Here is a 21,924-nt window from a genome sequence, read left to right as displayed (position 1 = left end):
AAAATCTCCTGCAATAATCCTTTTTCTGCTCCCTCATCATTACCTTTGGAGCTCCCCAAGGATCTATTCATGGCCCTCTACTATTTCTCATCTACATGCTATCTTGCTCACTGGTGGCCATGCCTTCAGCTGCCTAGGTCCTGAGTTCTAGCAGTCCCTGCCAAAATCTTTCTGCCTCTTTACCTCTATAATACATTTCTTAAAACCTATTCCTTTGACCAAGTTTTTAGTCATCCAACCTAACATTTTATGTGGCTTCACATCAAACAATTTTTGATAACACTTGTGTGAAGTGCCTCGGGACTATTTGCAATGTTAAAAGCGTGATATAAATGGAAGTTGTTGTTCTTGTACATGAATGATAGGACTGCAAATGCCCATGGAACCAACCTTGCCGCAGAATAAATTATTGCTTTATAAGGGGGGGAAAAACCATAAAAATATTGTTTAAGAGGCTAGGGACCTTTAGAAAATACTTGGAACACAACACCTTGCCTCTGAGCAGAAAAAGACCACCTGAGGAGGTAGGAGGAAAGAAGATGGCATAACGCCTTTCAGCACCAATCTACCATGTCAAAATTTTGCAGATGACACAAAAATTGGCCATGTAATTGATAGTTAGGAAGAAGTTGTAGACTGCAGGAAGATATCAATGGACTGGTGAGGTGGGCAGAAAAGTGGCAATGGAAATCAGTCCAGAGAAGGGTGAGGTATTGCATTTAGGAAAGATAAACAAGACATGGGAATACACAATAATTGGTCAGATGCTAAGAAATGTAGAGGGACAGGGAACTTTGGAGTGTATGTCCACAGATCAGGTGAATAAGATGGTTAGGAAAGCATACGGGATACTTTTCTTTATCAGTTGAGACACAGAAAGTAAGAGCAAGGAGGTTACAGTAAAATTGTAAAGAATGCTAGTTAAGGTATTGCTGGAGTACTGCGTACAATTCTGGTCACTGCATTACAGGAAAGATGTGATTGCGCCAGAGGAGATTTAGATGAGGATGTTCCCAGGACTAGAGAATTCTACCTATGAGGAAAGATTTGATATTGTGGGATTATTTTCTTTGGAGCAGAGGAGGCAGAGAGAGATTTAATTGAGGTATATAAAGTAACAAGCAGCCTAGCTAGAGGCAGAGTTTCAGGCCCTCACTCCACTCTGGGCAAAAGTCCCTCTAATCCTTTATCTAGGATATAAAGGACCGATTCCCTTAGCTGAGAGTTCAGTAACCAAGGGGCATAGATTTAAACTAATTGGTAGAGGGTTAGAGGGGAGCTGAGGAAGAATTTGCTCACTTAGAGGGTGTTGAGAATCTGTAAATCTATGCCTGAAAGGGTGGTACAGGCAGAAAACCCTCATCGTGTTGAAAAGGTACTTGAATATGCACTTGAATAGACCAAGAGGTAGAAAGTAATATTAGGCTGGATAGTTCCTTTTCAGACAGCATAGATACGATGGGCCAAATGGCCTCCTCATGTGCTGTAAATTTCAATGATTTTATGTTGAAGGAAAGCCAGTTGAAAAGCCAACACCAGATCACTGTTGATAACTAAAACTATAATATGTCTGAAGCAAGTCTGTCTGCTTGGTCTTAGGTAGTGCACAAGGGGAAGAAATAACGGGACAAGGAAAGGGGAGAAATTTCATACTCTCAAACAAAGCAAAAATCAAATCTACATTAACAAGTATTGGGGATGGGATAGGTGGGAAAGCAAGAAAAGTAAATAAAGCTTGAATCAAACCAGAATCCTTTCACTTCCTCCTTCAGGTTCAGTCACTGCTGAAGGTTTGTGGATGCTGTACCAGACTGTATAGCATTGTGGTGAGTGAAGTCTGACTCCAACACGTCTCCATCAAATTCCCAGCCCAAAAAAACATGTGGGACTGTGCAGCTTATTATTTTGCCATATTATTGAAACTTTTTTTATTGGAAATTATTTCTTCACAACTAAGTGAAATTGATTAAAGAGCCTCTTTAAAAATGAGAAAATTAAATTTGAAGCTGTTACCTCATATAAGAAAGACTCACATTTTTACAGCACCTTTCACAACTTCCGGAGGTCTCAAAACATTTTACAGCCAATTAGGTCATTTTGAAGTGCAGTCCCTGTTGTAATGTAGGGAGGTTGTGAAAGGTGAATATTTCCAAATTACCCTTAAAATCATTTCAGCTTGACTTCAAAATAGCACTAATGTAGAGATCTTGCATAGGGAATGCTAGACCAATAATATCCCAAGCTCTGAATTTAGGTGTTAGCCATGGCTCACTGGGTAGCACTTTCACCTGAATCAGAAGGTTGTGGGTTCAAGTCTTACTCCAAAGACATGACTCCCAGTGTAGTACTGAGGGAGTGGTGAACTGTTGGAGGTGTGGTCCTTCAGACGAGACACTAAACTGATGGCCTATCCTTTCAGGAGGACTTAGAAGATCCGATTGCACGGCCAAAGAACAGCAGCAAAGTTCTCCCCACTGTCCAAATCTATTCCTCTATCAACATCACTAACATAGATTATCTGGCAATAGCAAGCAATGCTGTTTGTGGAAACTTATTGTGTGCAAATTAGCTGCCATGTTTCCTATTTAAACTACAGCTATTGGAAGTACATTTGAAGTGTAAAGCACTTTGGGATATCTTGGAACCATGAAAGCCACATTATAAATAATTTCCTTTAGTGAACCTGAATGGATTTGTCCTCCATCACTTTAGATTAAGTGACTCCCCAGATGATCCCTAATTATTACTGCACTGTTAGGATTATGTTTTACATCCTTCCACAGCAAGCACAACATTGATTCACAGTGCCCATTAGTCATTATCTTCACCAAGCGCCATATACTAGGCTTCATTCTTTACCTGAGCTAATTTTTTTAAAAATACAGTCTACAAATCTTACCCTTCCACTGGATGTTTGCTTGATTACAGAACATTAAACAGTACCTTGATTTACAACCATCATAGCAACCTGTCTGGATTCATAAAGCAAGTTCATTGGCAATGAAGGAGTCATAAATGTCAATCGCAGGCTAGAACTCTCTTGACAGCCATGAATCCTTTCTCATGCACCCAACTGCCCTCAGACTTGAGATAACCACTGCAAGTTATGCTAACTTATCTTGGTGAGAACGTGTAAAGTACTGGCAAGCTTGGAAGTTGGGGAAGGGAAGAAAGAATCACATGTCAGGGTGAGTAGTGGATATGCAAGAACATAGGAAGTTAGACAAGAGCGCAAATTACTTGGACTGATCAGGTTGCTATCGATCCCTCTTAAGGCACATTAAAGTTTTTTATCTGAATTAAAAACCCATTTTTTCTTTCTAGATTCTAATTTCAGCATCTCAAACAAGATTAAAGTAAACCTACAAAATGAGAAAATTAAGAAAATTTGTTTTTGTTTCAAACATCACTACAACACATCCCAATACTCAATAAAACACACTCACAACCCATAAAGCAACACAATATTAACACAAATAACCTCAAAGCAATTCTACACTGAACTTGATACTGAAATGATTGCACATTGTACTCAGGCCTGACACATACAGTACACAATGTGCGATGTGCGCACATCTCTGGACTAGATCTTAAGCACAGAATTCGTGATTCTTAATATTAAAATTGGGTGAGAATAAGTTTTTACCAATCCATCAATCCAAAGCTCAAGGTTAGAGAATATAATGGAAATAAATTACTTTAATAAACCAAATATTTCTCTATCCACTTTCTTTACATTTAGTTGTCCCTTGAACCCTTTGTTATTGTACACTTCAAGGGCTTTCCCTTGTTTGATAAATCTACCATTTATCCACTGTGTGAAATAGTTTATGAAGTTCCAGTTTACTTCACTGCTGCTGCTGCTAGTAGCTACTCCTACCAGGAGGTCTACTGTCATGGTATATCACACTCATCTGCCCTGCGCCATCCTGTCATATCCACTGTAGCTCATCTGCAACCACTCCATGGCATTCATCATTCAACTATGCCTAAGCAGACGTCTCCTTTCTGTTGCCCCCACTTTGCCATCTAGCCGAGATCTCTGTAGCTTCCCAGTCTGATCAAATGGCCAAAATACTGTACTTTTTTTTCTGGATGTCACTTTTTCAAGCGTTTTTTTTTTGCTCTTGGAATTTCAAGTACCTCTTCATTTTTCTTATGGTTTGTATATTGAATTTTATGTCTTCATATCCATATAGGAACATAGGACTTAGGAGCAGGAATAGGCCATTTGACACTTCGAGCCTGCTCCACAATTCAATAAGATCAGGGCTGATCTGGTTGTGCTCTCAACTCCACTTTCCTGTCTGTCCCCCATAACCCTTGACTCCCTTGTGTATCAAAAATCTATCTAACGCTGCCTTGAACAAATTCAATGACCTAGCCTCCACTGCTTTCTGGGGAAGAGAATTCCACACATACTAACAAACCTCAGAGAAAAAAAGTCTCCTAATTTCAGTCTTAAAAGGGAGGCCTCACTCTTAAATTTCGAAGGCCTCTATTTCTTCCATAGATCTTTTATTTATCATCTTCAACTTTACTTCAACTCCATTCAAAATTGTGAAGATTGCTATGAGATCACTTTGAATCATTTTTCTTTATGACAAAATACCTTGAATTCCTCAACTCTTCTGCATAACTTAGATTTCTGAAAGTCTGATATGAATCTCAGTTGTCCTACACTACAACCCGTCAAAGACAATATCCTTCCAATGGTGTTCTGATTTGCGCATAATAACGCCAGTTGAAGGCTAACCACTATGTTGCACATTAACATTGTCAACTTTTGGGTGACTTAGAATTAAGGAGTCTTGCCAGAACATTGTAGCAGACAAGCTTGCAATCCAGCTGGATCAACACAACACGAAACACTGTATACATTCCACTGTGCTGAAAAGTAACTGAGTAAAGGTACAATTGTATGGTCCCATTACACAAAACTTGGCATGTGAATAATATCTGAGGTTTTAAACTTGTCCTAATTATACTGGCTTAACAAAGGGAAGAAAGAAAATCAGGCTAGCTCATCAGCACTATCTTTCCTAGAAAGTGCAAGGATGTCAGCAAAGACAGGATCAGGCTGCCCTGACACGTCCCACAAGTTCAAACATCCTGCCAGCACTCAACACTAGCCTTATACAGGGAGAAGACTACTGGCACCCTAGGACCCATACCACAGCAAGCCTTCAGTAGCGGGGTGGAGGGGAGGGGAATTAGGGCAGGCAGTGGAAAGGAGAAGTGCTTTTAGAAATAAATTATTCATTCAGCACTGTCACTCATTAAATCAAGGAATAAAATTACAAACTGTGTACAAGCATTTTCTAGGGATTGGTCCCTAGAGTGCAGGGATGAGAAATAAAAGGCACAGAAAACCATCACGGGTGAAAAGATCAAAAGGGAAGACAGAACTATAAAACATATTGGCGAGGTGAAGCCAAGCTCAGGTTTTGAAAGTCTGCAGTCATTAGAGGATTGGAAGGCTAAACAAACTTTAGAAGTTCTCCAATTTTGAGCTCCCAGTTAGGACAAATTCAAGAGTCAGAACTGGGTTCAGCTAAGCAGCAGCTTCGTAATGAGGGACACTGTCAGTGGGAGCAGAAAGACCATTGTTTACCTGGTACAAAGCACGTCCTCGTGCAGACTACCCTGACACCGCTGGCACTGTGTCCACAAACGTGAAAACTTCTCCTCCAGCAGCTTCAGCTGAGATATCTAAAAGTGAGAAAAAAAAATCCAGAAATGGGTTTACAGGGAAATTTACAGATAACAGCAATAAAATATTGAAACACCTGCCCGTGAAAGTATACTGATGGCTTTATAAATCCCAGCTTTACTGTTAAGCAGATTTACATAACTTGCTTTTCAATGGCACAAGAATCAAATCTTATTAGGAGTGACAAGAGAACACAAATATTAGCTTATCTGTGTATATTAAAAAGCATCCACATGTGAGCACTTCAGGTCAACTTCCTCATTGCAGTGCCACAATTGGCTGCAGGCCATAATTAATCGGCCAACACATTTAGTTAGAGGTTTCCATTGTAAATGTGTGGACATAACAACTTATGGAAATACAGAAACAATACACAACATTAAAATAGGGATTGAATTACATCTTTGCACCATTGTTCCAATTATGTCCTGCCTTTTTAAAAATTCTTTTCATGGAATAGGGACATCACTGGCAAGGCCAGCATTTGTTGACCATCCTTAATTGCCCTTGAACTTAGTGGCTTACTAGGCCATTTCAGGGAGCTGCTAAGAGTCAACCACATTGCTGTGGATCTGGAGTCACACGGAGGCCAGACTCGGTAAGGATGGCAGATTTCCTTCCCTAAGAGACAGTAGTGAACCAGGTGAATTTGTTTCTTAAATCGACAATCAATCATAATTTATGGCACCGTTGCTGAGACTAACTTTCAATTTATTAATTAATCAAATTTAAATTCCACCAGCTGCCGTGGTGGGATTTGAACCTGTGACCTCAAGGACATTAGCCTGGGTCTCTGGATTTCTAGTCTGGTGACATGACCACTATGCCACTGCTTCCCCTTCTAACTCCAATTCACCTGGTGTTGAATCCGCTGTGCTTGTAGATAATTAGTACATTATTAAAAATTGTGAGTAGAGCACAGAGTTCCTGGCCACAAATCTTTCTTGTCAAAATTTCATCACACTTTTTAGCCAACCATTAAAAATTGCTATGTCAATATTTCTCATTCCATGTAATCCTGTCAACTGTCACATTGTGATTGCAGGTTGTGGACATGAGGTAGCTCTGTAAAGTCTCTCTGTCGACTCAATCACCAGCTAGTGTATAAAAAAATGGACAATTTGCTAGTCAAATCAAACATAAAAAGGAACACAAGAAAAGACTCTTTATTATATTCAAACAGCATTGTGGTTATACCTACAACACAGGATTGTAAGAAGGCAGCTCACCACCACCTTCTCAAGGGCAATTAGGGATGGGCAATGAATGCTGGTCTAGCCAGTGATGCCCACATCCCATGAATTAATAATACAAATTACTGACCTGCCTATCTTTCACTTCCCCACCCCAGCTTTCTCCAAGAGCGAGACAGTTAATCCATTATCTAAGCTCCCATGTGCGAAAAGTTTACTTATGGGAAGTGTTTAATGGCTGGTGATCCTTCATAGAATTAGCGCCTCTGGAGAGGAGAAAGTGTATCATCTCAATGCAACTTTATTTACAATGGTACTAACCATGAGAAGGTCAAAGGTGAACGAAAGGCAGGAATCTAACTGGCAGGTGATATGTAACTCATTTAAGGTTTGCTCTTCTAGTCTACAGTGTCATTTGAACCCCTCAAATGGGTTGCAGTATTGCAAATGCTCAAGTTAAATGTGTTCCATATCACTAACTCACCACTTTCCCTGCTGCTTTCAATATACCAGTGGAGAAATAGCAATGCAAGTGGTTGTGCTCAAAGGCAGGTTTGAAATAGGACTTTTTTCAGGCTTAACCCGAAGATAGAGATGAATGACCACATCATAGAATGATATAGCACAGGAAGTATTGGGGAGGTGGTGGAATAGCGTAATGTAGAGGCTCAGGTTAATGGCCTGGGGACACTGGTTCAAGTCCCACCATGGCAGCTGGTAGAATTTAAATTCAATTGAAAAAAAAAATCTGGAATTAAAATCTAGTCTAATGGTCAAAATCATTGTGGATTGTCATAAAAACACACCTGTCTCACTAATGCCCTTTTGGGAAGGAAATCTGCTGTCTTTACCTGGCCTACATGATTCTTAATGCCCCCTGAAATGACCTAGCAAACCACTCAGTTGTATCAAATTGCTATGAAGTCAAAAAGGAATGAAACCAGACAGATCACCTGGCATCGACCTAGGCACCGAAAATAACAACAGTACCCTGTCGACCCTGCAAAGTCCTCCTTACTAACACCTGGGGTCTTGTGCCAAAATTGCGAAAGCTGTCTCACAGACCAGGCAAGCATCAGCCTGACAGTCATATTCACGGAATCATGTCTTATGGATCATGTCCCAGACACCACCATCACTATCCCTGGGTATGTCCTGTCCCACCAGCAGGACAGACCCACCAGGGTTGGTGGCAGAGTGATATACAGTCCGGAGGGATTTGCCCTGGGAGTCCTCAACATCAACTCTGGACCCTACGAAATCTCATGGCATCAGGTCAAACATGGGCAAGGAAACCTCCTGCTGGTTACAAATTACTGCTCCCCATCTCAGCTGAAGAATCAGTATTCCTCCATATTGAACACCACTTGGAGGAAGCACTGAGGGTGGCAAGGGCACAATGTACTCTTGGTGATGGATATTGAAGCCCCACACCCAGAGTGGCTTGGTAGCACCACTACTGACCGAGTTCTAAAGGATATAGCTTTTAGGCTGGGCCTGCAGCAGGTGGTGGGAACCAACAAGAGGGAAAAACCTACTTGGCCTCATCCTCACCAATCTACCTATTGCAAACGTATCTGCCCACGACAGTATTGGTAGGAGTGACGACCGCAGAGTCCTTGTGATGTGCAGCATTATCACCATGCTAAATGAGATATAGTTTCTGAAGAGGTCTAGAAGCTCAAATCTGGGCCTACAGTGCCTAATGGATGCCATCAGCAGCAGCAGAATTGTATACAACCACAATCTGTAAACACATAGATGTCAATTTGATGAAGCAACAACACAGGACTACTTGCATGCCAGACAGCAGAAGCAGCATGCAACAGATGGGCTAAGCACCCCACAAGCAACTGATTTTCTTTAAAAATCATTTACGGGATGTGGGCATCACTGACTAGGCCATCATTTATTGCCCATCCTTAATTTACCTTGAGAAGGTGGTGGTGAGCTGTCTTCTTGAACCATTGCAGTCCCTGTGATGTAGGTAAACCCACAGTGCTGGAGGGAGTTCCAGGATTTTGACCCAGTGATAGTGAAGGAACGGCGATACATTTCCAAGTCAGTATGGTGAGTGGCTTCAAGGGGAACTTGGGTGGTGTTCCCATGTATCTATTGCCCTTGTCCTAGGTTTTAGTGGCTGAGAGTTTGGAAGGTGCTGCCTTGGTGAGTTTCTACAAGGCATCTTGTAGATGGTACACACTGCTGCCACTGTTCGTCAGTGGTGGAGGGAGTGAATGTTTGTGAAAGGAGTGCCAATCAAGTGGGCTTTGTCCCGATGGTGTCAAACTTCTTGAGTGTTGTTGGAGCTTCACTCATCCAGGCAAGTGGAGAGTATCCCATCACACACCTGACTTGTGCCTTGTCAATGGTGAACAGGCTTTCGGGAGCTAGGAGCTGAGTTGCTCGCTGCACATCAGTGCAAAAGAGAAGGCTGAAGTACTTGCAGCGATCTTCAGCCAGAATGCTGAGTGGATGATCCATCTCAGCCTTCGAGATCCCCAGCATCACAGTTACCAGTCTTCAGCCAATTTGATTCACTCTACATGATATCAGGAAATGGCTGAAAGCACTAGATACTGCAAAGGCCTTGACAACATACTGGCAATAGTTCTGAAGACTTGTGCTCCAAAACCAGGCACGCCCCTAGCCAAGCTGTCCCAGTAAACTCTGGCATCTACCCAGCAATGTGAAAAATTGCCAAAGTATGTCCTATCCACAAAAAGCAGGGCAATCCAGCTGGGTCCATTACTGCCCCATCAGTCTACTCTTGATCATCAGCAACGTGATGGAAAATGTTGTCAACAGGGCTATCAGGCGACATTTACCCAGAAATAACCTTCTCACTGACACTCAGTTTGGTTTCCACCAGGATCACACAATTCCTGACCTCATTACAGCCTTGGTCAAAACATGGACAAAAAAGCTGAACTCCAGAGGTGAGATAAGGGTGACTGCCCTTGACATTGAGGCAGCATTTGACTGAGTGTGGCATCAAGGAGCCCTAGCAAAACTGAAGTCAGTGAGAATTGGGAGAAGAGTCTCCACTAGTTGGAGTCATACCCAGACCAAAAGAAGATGGTTGTGGTTGTTGGAGATCAATCATCTCATCCCAGGACATCGCTGCAGGAGTTCTTCAGGGCAATGTCCTAGGCCCAGCTATCTTCAGCTGGTTCATCAATAAGCTTCCTGCCACCATAAGGTCAGAAGAGGGGATGTTCGTGGATGATTGCACAATGTTCGGCACATTCGCAACTCCTCAGATCCTGAAGCAGTCCGTGTCCATTTGCAGCAAAACTTAGACGATAGTCAGGTATAGCCTGATAAGTGGCAAGTAACATTTGTGCCACATGAGTGCTAGGCAATGACTGTCTCCCACAAGAAAGAAGCTAACCATCTCCCCATGACATTCAATGGTAGTACCACCAATGAATCCCCAACTACCAACATCCGAGGGGTTACCATTGATCAGAAATTGAACTGGGTCAGCCATATAAATACTGTGGCTACAAGAGCAGGCCAGAGGCTGGGAATTCTATGCAGCGTAACTCACCTCCTGACTCCCCAAAGCCTGTCACCATCTATAAGGCGCAAGTCAGGAGTGTGATGAATATTCACCACTTACCTGGATAAATGCAGCTCCAACAACACTCAAGAAGCTTGACACCATTCAGGACAAAGCATTCTGCTTAACTTAAACCCCATCTACCACATTCAACATTCACTCCCTCCACCACTGATGCACAGTGGCAGCAGTGTGCACCATCTACAAAATGCACTGCAGCAACTCATCTAGGCTCCTTCCACAACCTCTACGCCTAGAAGGGAAAGCACATCCATGGGAATACCACCATCTGCAAGTTCCCCTCCAAGTCATATACCATCCTGACTGAAACATGGTGGCCATTCAGTCCATCACACTTACGCTGGTTCTTTGAAAGGGCTATCCAATTAGTCCCACTCCTTTGTTCTTTCTCCATAGCCCTGGATAATTTTTTTCTTTTCAAGTATTTATTTAATTCCCTTTTGAAAGTTCCTATTGAATCTCTTTTCACCATTCTCTATCAGACAGCAAATTAGAGATCACAATAACTGTTTCTTTTGCTTGTTATCTTAAATCTGTTCCTTTAGGTTACCAACCCTTATGGCTATCTTCTGCCACTGGAAACAGTTTCACATACTTACTTTATAAAATGGTTCATAATTTTGAACACCTCTATCAAATCTTCTTGTAACCTTCTCTGTTGTGAGGAGGATCAAACCCAGCTTCTCCAGACAACAAGTTCCCCATCCCTGGTATCATTTTAGTAAATCCCTTTTGCATCTTTTCTACAGCTTGAGGTCCTTCCTGAAGTGTGGTGCCGAGATTTGGAGATACCACCAGAGAATCTACAAGCATATACTTTCTGACCCAAAAACAAACTATATAAATGATTTTTTTTTATCATACCTCTTTCTGGTACAGCTCTGACTGGTGAGACTTACAGTAACTGCAAACAGCACCTGAGGTAAAAGCAGAGATTAAGATTGGATTGAATTTGAAATCTCTTTCCAGGCGAACAGTGCACAATGTAAAGAGAGATGCTATAAAGGCTTGAAACTTGCACACAAAATGTGATTAGACAAAGAGTGCTTTATCGCAAACAAGTTATAAATAGGAACAGGTGTAGGCCATTCAATCCTTTAAGCCTGTTCAGGTACTCAATTAGAACATGTTTGATCTGTACCTCAATTCCATCTACATGCAGTTCATTCTGCAATCCTTAATACCCTTTGTCTAACAAAAAAAATCTATTACTTAGTTTTGAAATTTTCCATTGACACCCATCCTCAACAGCTTACTGGGGAATAGAAAGTTCCAGATTGCGACTATCCTTTGTATGAGCAGAGGATTAAATATATTCAAAAATTCTGACAAAGGGTCATTGACCTGAAATGTTAACTCTTTCTCTCTCCACAGATGCTGCCTGACCTGCTGAACATTAACAGCACTTCCTGCTTTTATTTCAGATTTACAGCTATTGCAATATCTTGCTTTGATCGTTTATGAAGGAATTGGCTAAGCAAGCAGTAGACAAAGAAAGGGGAAGAGGCACCTCCAGCAGCGCGCAGGTAATAAACCAGCTTCCTTCGTAGTGTAATATTTATGATTCTTTGAAATCTGAAAGAAAAATGCAAAACTACACACCATATCAGCATTAAAGAGAGAAAAGCACCCAATTATTAACTTATTTTTGTCTGAGTACTGACTGATGTTTGTTTTTCGCTCCTTTCTTCTGATTCATAGAATGCGAGATCTGACAAAATCAACATTTATTACCCATCCTTAATTGCCTTTGAAAGTCACCTTTGTGGTATTGCTGTGCTGTGTAGGTACACCCACAGTGCTATGGGTATGCAGTTCTAGGGATTTTAACCCAACAATAAAGGAACGGCAATCTATTTCCAAGTCAGTATGGCATGCGGCTTGGGGGGGAATGTGCAGGTGGTGATGTGCCCATGTGTCTGTTGTCCGTCCTTTTAGGTGGTGGAGGTCAAGGATTTGGAAAGTGGTGATGAAGAAGCCTTTGAGTTGCTACAGTGCATCTTGTATATAGTATACACTGAAGTCACAACATACTGATGGTGTAAGTGAATGTGAATGAGGTGCCAATCGAGTGGGCTACTTTGCCCTGGATGATGTCAAAATTCTTGGTTGTTGTGGCTGCAATCATTTAGGCAAGTGGAGAGTATTCCACAAACTCCTAACCTGTGCCTTACAGAACGTGGAAAAACTTTGGGAAATCAGGTGACACACACACACTGCAGAATTTCCATTCTCTGATCTGCTCTTGTAGCCAAAATATTTATGCAGCTGGCCCAGTTAGGTTTCTAATCTTTATTTCCCCTTCTGATCATACTGGTTTCTTGCTGAACTACAGCTCTACTGATGCCCTTCTCTCCCACACTCCAGTCAGGATTATTCATCTACGAGCGTCAACAGTAAGCATCAGCTGGCTACTCAGCCGCAATGGGCATCACAGCTCATCTCAACCTTGCCCTTGACCAACATCCACAGCCCTTCCATCAGTGATCACACAGGAACCCTGGTTGCTGTTTACAGGATTGAGTTCTGCTTAAGGGTTGTTTATTTAACAAAATTAATCACGTTTAAAGAGAAAGGCTAAGGACACATCCGATTTTCATCACTCTGCCACTAACAGCCATGCCTTCAGCTGCCTAGGGCCAAAGCTCGAGAAGAACGACAAGTGCCTCTGATTGGGCTAACCTGGCAACTTCAACATAGCTGAAGCAGTAAGTTCCCTCATTAAAAAATACTAGAACCATTTTACATAATAGATACAACACTGGCTTCCTGTTGATTTGGTGATGGCTAATACATTCACAACTGAAGCTACTGGATTATAAGGTCCAATTTCACTGCTGCTGTAAATGTGCAATGCAGCGCTACATAATTTAATTTTAAAAGTTGCTCTTAATCAGTTGGTATTTCCAAGCTTAATCGCTATTCAGTCCATTAGCATGGACATCAGACGAGGAAAGGTTTAATTCCAGTTGCCATGCCAACCAGGGCTAGATAAACTAAGGCATTACTTGGATAAGGTTCCAGAATCAGTGGGGCTGCCCCAACAGCTAGAGAAGATTGGGGTGGAAAAAAATGGCTGAGAGAAAAAAAATAGCACAACAGACTAAATGGCCCCTTGAGCCTGCTCTGCCATTCAAGACGACCGTGGCTGATGATGTACTCGACTCCAGTTTCCCATCCTATTCCCATATCTCTCAATTCCCTTAAAACCCAAACATCTATGTTTTTCAGTGTTGAACATACTCAATGACTAAGCATCCACAGCCCCCTACCCTGGTGGATTTCAAGGATTTACAGACCCAAGTAAAGGAATTTCTTCTCACCCAGCCCTACATGACGAACCCCTTATCCTGAGACTATGATCCCTAGTTGGAGACTCTCCAGCCAGCGAAAGCTGTCTCAAGTTTCTACCCTATCCAGCCTTCTATTAGTGCTGGGAGAGAGATTCAGGGATCTGCAGCATACTGCAACACCGCCAATGGCCGGAAGCATATGGATTCACATATCTTAATTCTACACAAAACTAGCTTGGAGTCATGTCAACTGGGGTGTACGTTCTCCTTGGAGAGATGGGAAGGTACCTTGGATCACAGACACAAAAATAAAGGCGTGTGAAAAAAAAAAATCAGAAAAGGGTAATCAAGATAGAAAAGAGAGATAAGAAAGGAAGGAAGGAAGAAAGAAAGAAACAGAGAATAAAAAAAAAAACGGGTGCAGGTTCCCGATACTGTGCAATTAGGGCGATGGCAAGCCATAACAAATATGGTTAAAAACAAACAACACTTAGTAAAACATCAGTAAGTACAGCACAGGCCAGTGGCCCACAGAGAGCGTAATTGCCGTGTCTAGTTTTTAAAAAAAGAAAGCCCCCTCCGCACATACTGCCACCCCCCTCCATTTGTAATCCCATGATGTGGTGTCAGGAAGAGGCTGAGTGATACTGGAAAAGTAGCTACAAGAATGAGGAACTGGTTAGATCTCTGCTCTGACCACGGGAAATGAGAGGGAGACCGAAGGAGGCTTTGGGCTGTAAGCATTCTATTCTCGAATAAGGGAAACTCCAGACTGACGGCTCGGGAGGCTTGAGGGCTTTAGCGGGGGGGGCAAGTTTGGTGGAAGGGGGAAAAGAGAATGTAGCAAGAGTATGTCTTTAGAAATTTTATTTAAAATTTTATTCATTTTATCTAGTTTCATTTCTGAAGGCACCAACCCTTGCCTAAAGATCAGTTCAACGGGCAGTGGCCACTTTCTGGTAACTCACCCAAGTGACCTCCTTCATATCTGACAGTAAACAGAGAGCAATGGCTCTGCAGACTGAGACACCATTTTGGAGGCAGGTGAATTTTACACTCGAGCTCCATCCTGCCCTCGCCTAATACACAAACAAACTTTGTAATTAGTACATCACCTGAGTAACTGAAAGGGAGGTCAATACCACCTTCTCATTGAGACATCACAAATACCTGAACTTTACAGCATTAATGCAAAGTGCTTTGCAGCAGCAGCTGAGTGAACCTGCTGGCTGGGTGCTCATGGGCCAGCATGCATGGGCTGTTTGATATGCAGAGCTTTCAGAGCACCAACAGTTCAGCTTTAGGGAACTGGAGGCAAGGATGATGTCTTTTTTCATGGCACAAATACCTAATTATCAACGTAGTTGCCTGCTCAAAGAAGATCGCCAATGCTATGTTTACTCTGTCATGACACAGGGCTGAATTTTCCCAGGATTGCACTAAATAGCAGATGGGTAAAATGGAGTCCTACCCACCGATGAAATTGGCGGGTTTTCATGCCATATCTTCCCGAGCCCACCTCATTATATTTCACTCCCACAAAACATACCGTTTCCATGGCAGGCAGGCTGTCATTCACCCGCTCGCCATCTCCCCGCTATTGCATCACACTAGCTGCCATCTTTAAAAGGCAGCTGCCAGCAAAGCGCTCATTGCCACCAGCTCACCACCGCTGCCTGGGAGATAAGGCCTGCAAATGCAAAAAGACTGCAGCCCCAGCTTCAACGACAGTCCCTCGAGTGACTGCTGAATGCCGTGGAGGCCGACCGGGATGTGCCCTACCCCTGCTCTGGCCGCAGGATGGGGAGCAATGTCACCAACCCGGCTTGGGAGGCAGTGGCAGCAGTGGTTGGCATCAACATCCTTCAGAAAAGGGCAGTCGTCCAATGCTGCAATAGGATGAATGATCTCCTCCGTTCCGCCAGGGTAAGTCACTCTTGTCATTACTCCTAACTCTCGCACTCTCAAATCCATCACACACCCACAGGGCCCTCACTCACTGCCAGTGCAAGGGACATCACCATTCACTCTTTCACACACGCCATCATTGTCCTCATCCCATCCTTGGGACCACTCACCACCCACACAGGCCAGGAATACTTATCATCTGGCCTGGCAGGCGTCCTGATACACTCTGCCCATTGCAGGACAAACTGGCTCACAACAGGGGGGAAAGGTCGCAGACAGGTGGAGGAATGCCGGAGATCAAATTTCTCAGAATTTTAAAACAGAGCCATCTAGCTGGCCGGCAGTGACCGGGACCGGTCCTGTGCTGATGGTGAGCTGCTCTACCAAATGAGGATCCAGCAGTGCAACATCCATCAGATAAGTGAGTGATGTGTCCTCTTTCACAGGCCACTGTCACGCACTGTCTCCGCTTGCTTTCGCAGTCACACCTGGGAAGCAGCAGATGAAGTCCACAACGCAGAGCCTCCAAGCAAGCTCTGAAGAAACCTCCGAAGAGGAATGAATCTGAAGGCACCCTCCCTGAAGTCCCGTCACAGCGCCCACCCACACCCTCCACCAGAGAGACACACCTCGGTGAAATCTAGTTTTAGAGTAGCCTCGGGAACACAATCTGGTGAGCACATTGCACTTTCTGATTGACAGCAGGCGGAGGCAGGGACTTCCCAGGGCTGCTGGAGGCCAGAACATTGCTGAGTCCAAGTTAGACGAGCCTCTGGACTCGGTCATGGCACAGTTGCTGGAGCTGCAAAGGCAAGCTCGGGAACATCAGAAAGGGATAGCCGCTGCACTCTTCAGATTGCAAGGCATGATAGAGGAGTCCGTCTTCAGGCTGAGGTGATAACACCAGAATTGCAATGCACTGAGGCCAACACTGGCAGGATGGCAGCCACCATGGAGACCTTGGTCCAGGACATCACTTCTGCGCGGGCTTAACTGCATCACTGATGCCATAGCTGGCCTCCAACAGTGTGTATGCGAGAGCTGTGCTGGGCAGCTCGATCTCACTCCAGCTAACCCTTCTGCTTATTGAGTCAGCCAGGGACCCTCGAGCATCCATAGGGAGGAGAATCAACAGGTGCATGCTCCAGGGCCATCCACCCAAGTGATTCTGGGAGTGACTGGCCCATCTGACTCCCCTCTTCCTGTGACCTCCGCAGATCCAGCTTCACAGGCCTAGAAGGGTGCCACTGCCTCACAGCAGGACCCCGAAAGCAGGCCGGGGCCCTCCAAGTCTTGGCCCTCCAAAGTCATCACAAACAGGGCGTCACAGTGAGCAGGCTGTCTCCACCTCCACTGTGGATGTCCGAGGGAGCACCAAGACGTAGCGGCAGGGTTAGGACAGTTAAGGATAATTAGTTGCACAGCCTGGGCACAGGTGTTAATCACTTATACATAATGTTCACTATTGTCAATAAACTCCCAAGAATGTCTCCCTGCCTTTAGCTCCTTGTTCTGATGAGCAGTGTTCTTGTCATTCAGATATGAAACCTTTCTGCACAAGATAAAAGGCAGGTATCTCAGTCCAGGGCCTCTTCCCTGCGCGGCCTTCAGACCACATTAATGGTCCATACTCCCTGGGAACATTATTAATGCCTGCCCCTCAGCAGTGCTGGTCACTGCAGCCAGAATGTAGTGGGCAGGTGCCACAGAGTTCTCTCATACTTTCTGTATGTTCTCAGCAGCTTTAAGGTGGGGCTGGCTCCCATCACGCCAGCATCTGTGACTGCTGTGCGCCAGCTCCCGAAGAGCTGAGGTGCTGAAGGTGGACACAGCATCAGATGCATCTAAAGTTTCACGGCTGTGTCTGTGAGATGGTTGTGATCACAGAGCACAAGCAAGCTGCCCTCGGCCAGACAGGAGTCAGAGGTTCTTAGAGGCCATGTGAAGATCTATGGAGTGTCCTCACTGCATGTTGTTGTCATCATCCTCCTGCGAGCGAGTGACTATTAGGGCCTCCACTGCATCTCCGTGGCAGGAGCATTCTCACAGTGGGTACTGGCATTGAGATAAGCCAGACTGGAGTCAAACGTTCACAACTGCGATGTGAGGATCTATGGGGATCACCCTCCACAAATCTGGCAGTATGAGGGCTTCCCGAGTGCGCTTGCCTCGTCTAGCCAATACAAGAGCCTCATCCCCTTCGTCGTCACCACCGATGACCTGCTCGCCCTCATCCCCGTCAGCGTCCTCCTCATTGGAGGAGACATGCAGCTCTTCCATTTCCTCTACCCGTTGCAGTGCCAGGTTGTAAAGGGTGCAGCAGGCAACAATGATGCGTGACCCTCTGCAGACTGTATTGCAGGGCTCCACCAGACCAGGTCAGGCACCAGAACCACATCTTCAGCATTCGGATGATCTGCTCCACCAAGTTGCGAGCTGCTGCATGAGCCTCATTAAAGCATCACTCTGCTGCAGTCTGAGGCCGCCTTATGGGTGTCATGAGCCACGGCCTCTGCAGGTAGCCCTTGTCCCCAAAGAGCCAACCCTTGGACCTCTATGGGCCCTGGAAGACTGCAGAGATCTGCGAGCGACTCAGGATGTAGGCATCGTGCACACTCCCTGAAAATCACGCGCATACCTGCAGGATGCGTTTTTGGTGGTCGCATACCAGCTGCACGCTCAGTGAGTGGAAGCCCTTGCAGCTGATGAAGCCCACTGAGTGTAGCGATGGAGACCTGAGCGCCACATGAGTGCAGTCAATCACACCCTGCACCTGTGGGAATCCCGAGATCAGGGCGAATCCAATGGCCCTTGCATCCTGGCTGTCCCAGTCCCGGGCAAAGTGCACAAAGTTGTGTGCCATGGAGATGGCATCCATGACCTCATGGATGCATTTGTGGGGAGCGGATTGTGAAAGCTCACAGAGGTCACCTGTGTAGCCCTGAAAGGAGCCACTGGCATAGAAATTGAGTGCCGTGGTCACTTTCACAGCCACTGGCAGTGGATGCCCTCTATGTCCCCTTGGCACCAAGTCCTGCAGTTAAGTGACAGATGTAAGCCACCAGGTCCCTAGACTTGCTCAGTCGTCAACGGCACTGGTTCTCAGTCATCTGCAGGAATGGCAGGCGGTGTCTATAGACCCTGGGTGTCGCTAGGCGCCAACTAGCCACGGCTCACTGTTGCTCCTGGGCAGGTGTGTTGGAGTCCTTGCTGCCTCTTCTTCATGAGGTTGCTGCTCCTGCCTTTGCACGGCCAAGTGCATCAGTCGCTCTCTCCTCCATCTTCTACGGTCTCTGTAGAATATCAGGCAAACAGCTAGTTCACCAGTATCCATGATCCTGACTTGGTCCTCCTGCAGCATGAAAGAGAGAGAGACATGGTTATCAAGGCTGTACTTAGCACCTCTCCTAGCCCTGTGTGACCGCCCCTTAATGCTTCCCGGAGAGTGGTCACTCCTGGGATGGCCAGAGATCAGTGCTCTGCATGGCTGCCCTCCGACATGGGGGACACTGGTCCAAACCAGGGTGCTGAGATTGCAAGGGACAGTAGGGACTGCTACATGGCCAGCGTTGGTGAGGAGATTGTACTGTATGTGTGCAATCCAACTGCTCTGTGGTCCAATAATGTGGGGGCTGACTCGAAGTCTGTGCCGGTGGGGTGGGGTGGGGGTAAGGTATGCAGCGCTTGGTGGCACTTTGGTGCCTCCGCGATGCTTGGATGGACAGGCAGGCTAGGAGCCTGACCCCAGTCATATTACTGTGTCTGCGCCTGAACTGTCTTAGTTGCAGAGAAATGGTCAGTTTATACAGGTGTCTCTAATGCCTGGCCATTTCCCTCTCTTGCCTTGCCCCCCACCTCAATTGTCTGCGGGTGGATGCAGCGCCAGGGCAGCACTTGGCCCCGCCCCCATCAGCAGCCACCTCCAAGGTTGGCCAGCACCTGCCCCAGACACACCCCACCCTTCAGCAGTTGCCTGCGGGGCCAGGCATCAGACCCCCCGCCCCCCCAATCCCTCCCCAGTGCCTCTGAAGCCTGTACACAAAAGGCAAGCCATAGAGAACGCTGCTGCTCACTCACCTCAGTTCTCCCAAAGTGAAGGCTGATGAACACGTCGCCTGCATGCTGTGAAACCTGTTAGTTGTGATTTCCCGCGGACGTGGACAAACGATACGGCGGGGATTCCAAGAGCCTAGCGGGATGGCCTTTTAATTATATGCTAACGTATTACAATTAGCTGCCCGCCGACCGATGGAGGGAAACGCGGCCCGAAGCGGAAGATCGCAACTTGCCTTCATGTCGTCATGAAGTGGGTCCTGCCATATTTTCCCCACATGCCACCTATCACAGCCGCCACCAGTGGGCTTGGAAAATTCCACCCATAGTGTGCACTTTCCATCTCCATGAGACAGTGGTCAGGCAATTTGCTTCCAAATCTCCATCTGGCAGCTGATCTGTAACTAGCTGCTAGAATGCAACAGAGCCAGGAAGACTCATTGGCCTATTTTTTTGCTTCCCTCGCCATGGTCTGTGTATTTATCTCTCCCCGATGCAAATCATTGTCGACACTCACCATTAATTTCAACTATTCCCAACAACATCTGTTGGGGTCTCTGATCTCTCAAAGTAAAAAATGTCTCCAATTCTCAGATATTTTAATTACAGAATGCTACCTTGAAATTAAATTTGGATAGATATCATCTGCTGCATGTTGGGCTTCCTATATAGTTTTATTTTGGCCCAGAGAGAAATAGAAGCTCGGGGACATAGCATTTAAGTTCAGTGTTACTTAATAAGTCATGCCAACCTAAGTAAGGGTGACACCGAAGAGAGATCTAGGAGCCTCAACATTGGTCAAAGAGTCATGACAGAGCACCAGCCAGCAATGAATTAATCATGCTGAAGCAATATAGTATCTGGTTAGGCTCTGAGTTGCGTGCTTGTCACAGGGAGATGTCAAAATTCTGGAAGTTGTGCAGAAAGGGGTCACTGTGCTGATCCTTCATGTCAAGGGACTGGATTTCGAGGAAAGATTACAAAAACTTGAATTCCTCAGTCTTTAGTGAGCTACTGAGAGAATGCTTGTTTGGAGGCAAAGTGCCACCCACTCAGCACATCCTGGAGTTGAATGTAACAGAAGGTGCACATTATATTGTCTCTTTCAAATCAGATCATAAAACACAACTCAACTAAAAATCCATGGGAGTCTGACTTATGACATCTTTCACTTATGCTGCAGAGCTTTTAATTTTAGCACTGTCCCACTCAATACCCACACCAATAAAATAAAAAGTTGGATGTCTCCACTTCCGCCCTGGCTCTAATTCTAAATTACTATATAGCATCTGCAATTTTATTTTAAAGGTGGCAAGTTTGGTCCAAGTTCATGGGGATTCAACATAGGGAAGGCACAAAGCAGCTAGATTAGTCAATGGATGCTGAAGCATTTGGACCCTCTCCCTACACTATCACCCAGGCCAATGCTCAGAAATGTTCTCCTCTAAAAGGCAGGGGCTTTCATTTTATACCAATACATCACCTCACCTTCCAAAAAGGTGGATATGCACACTGCACTTTCTAATTTATTTCAGATAGAGGAGGCAACCTTTACACTGTGCTACCCAATATCCTCCAAGAACAAAAGGACCCTTAGCCCACCACCTAGGCTAGATTTAACAGGCCTAAGAGACACTCAACTCACTAACAAGCTCTTACTTATAAAGCAGTTAATCAATCACTTGTGTTCCCTTACTGTCATCATTCAGCACAGCTTTACACCCTATGCATGTGCTTCTTTTCTTCGCAAAGGCCATGAGCCCTCCCACCTTTGATGTCAGTACAGTCTTGCATCTCGTGTGTTCTCCCTCTAGAACAAAAGAAATAATTTTAGCTGAAAATCAACACAGAAAAACTTAGCAAGCAGTCCATACAACTAGTTTCTTCCAAGTGAAATCCTAACTTATTAATGTTTTTTCATAAAACGATTTAGTGGATAAATGCACAACCCTGTCTGTGGTGAATTACCTAGGTTACCAGGATGTGCTACCATTCATCTAAATGCTCCAGGGAAAAAAAGAATAGCCAGCGTTCCCACTTTTGATCATTATCCACAATCTCAGATGAAAGTGACCATATGTGAATCCCAGGTGAGGACAGGTCAAGCTGGACTCTGATCCCCCCAGTTGAAAAGCTTGCTAATACTCAATGTCTGGGCTCACAAATGAAGAGGGCCAC

The 21,924-nt window shown here is 44.9% G+C and overlaps 1 protein-coding gene across 6 annotated transcripts in view; it reads right to left on the bottom strand.

The window, feature by feature from the left end:
* Positions 1-21,924, bottom strand: part of pold1 (polymerase (DNA directed), delta 1, catalytic subunit) — a 115,083-nt gene that overhangs the window by 2,821 nt on the left and 90,338 nt on the right. For 5 of the 6 annotated variants that reach the window (XM_041178008.1, XM_041178009.1, XM_041178005.1 and 2 more), the window contains 3 exons: positions 21,443-21,556; positions 11,357-11,409; positions 5,615-5,712 (listed from right to left, as the gene is read on the bottom strand). In XM_041178008.1, the coding sequence (XP_041033942.1) occupies positions 5,615-5,712; positions 11,357-11,409; positions 21,443-21,556 (265 nt within the window). The remainder of the gene's footprint in view (positions 1-5,614; positions 5,713-11,356; positions 11,410-21,442; positions 21,557-21,924) is intronic. The other variant, XM_041178011.1, reaches the window with a different exon arrangement.

The sequence above is a fragment of the Carcharodon carcharias genome, chromosome 31 (assembly GCF_017639515.1).
Source record: "Carcharodon carcharias isolate sCarCar2 chromosome 31, sCarCar2.pri, whole genome shotgun sequence".
NCBI classification, from domain to species: Eukaryota; Metazoa; Chordata; class Chondrichthyes; order Lamniformes; family Lamnidae; genus Carcharodon; species Carcharodon carcharias.
Note: the sequence above shows the minus strand (reverse complement) of the source record. Positions and strands in the feature narration are given on the sequence as shown.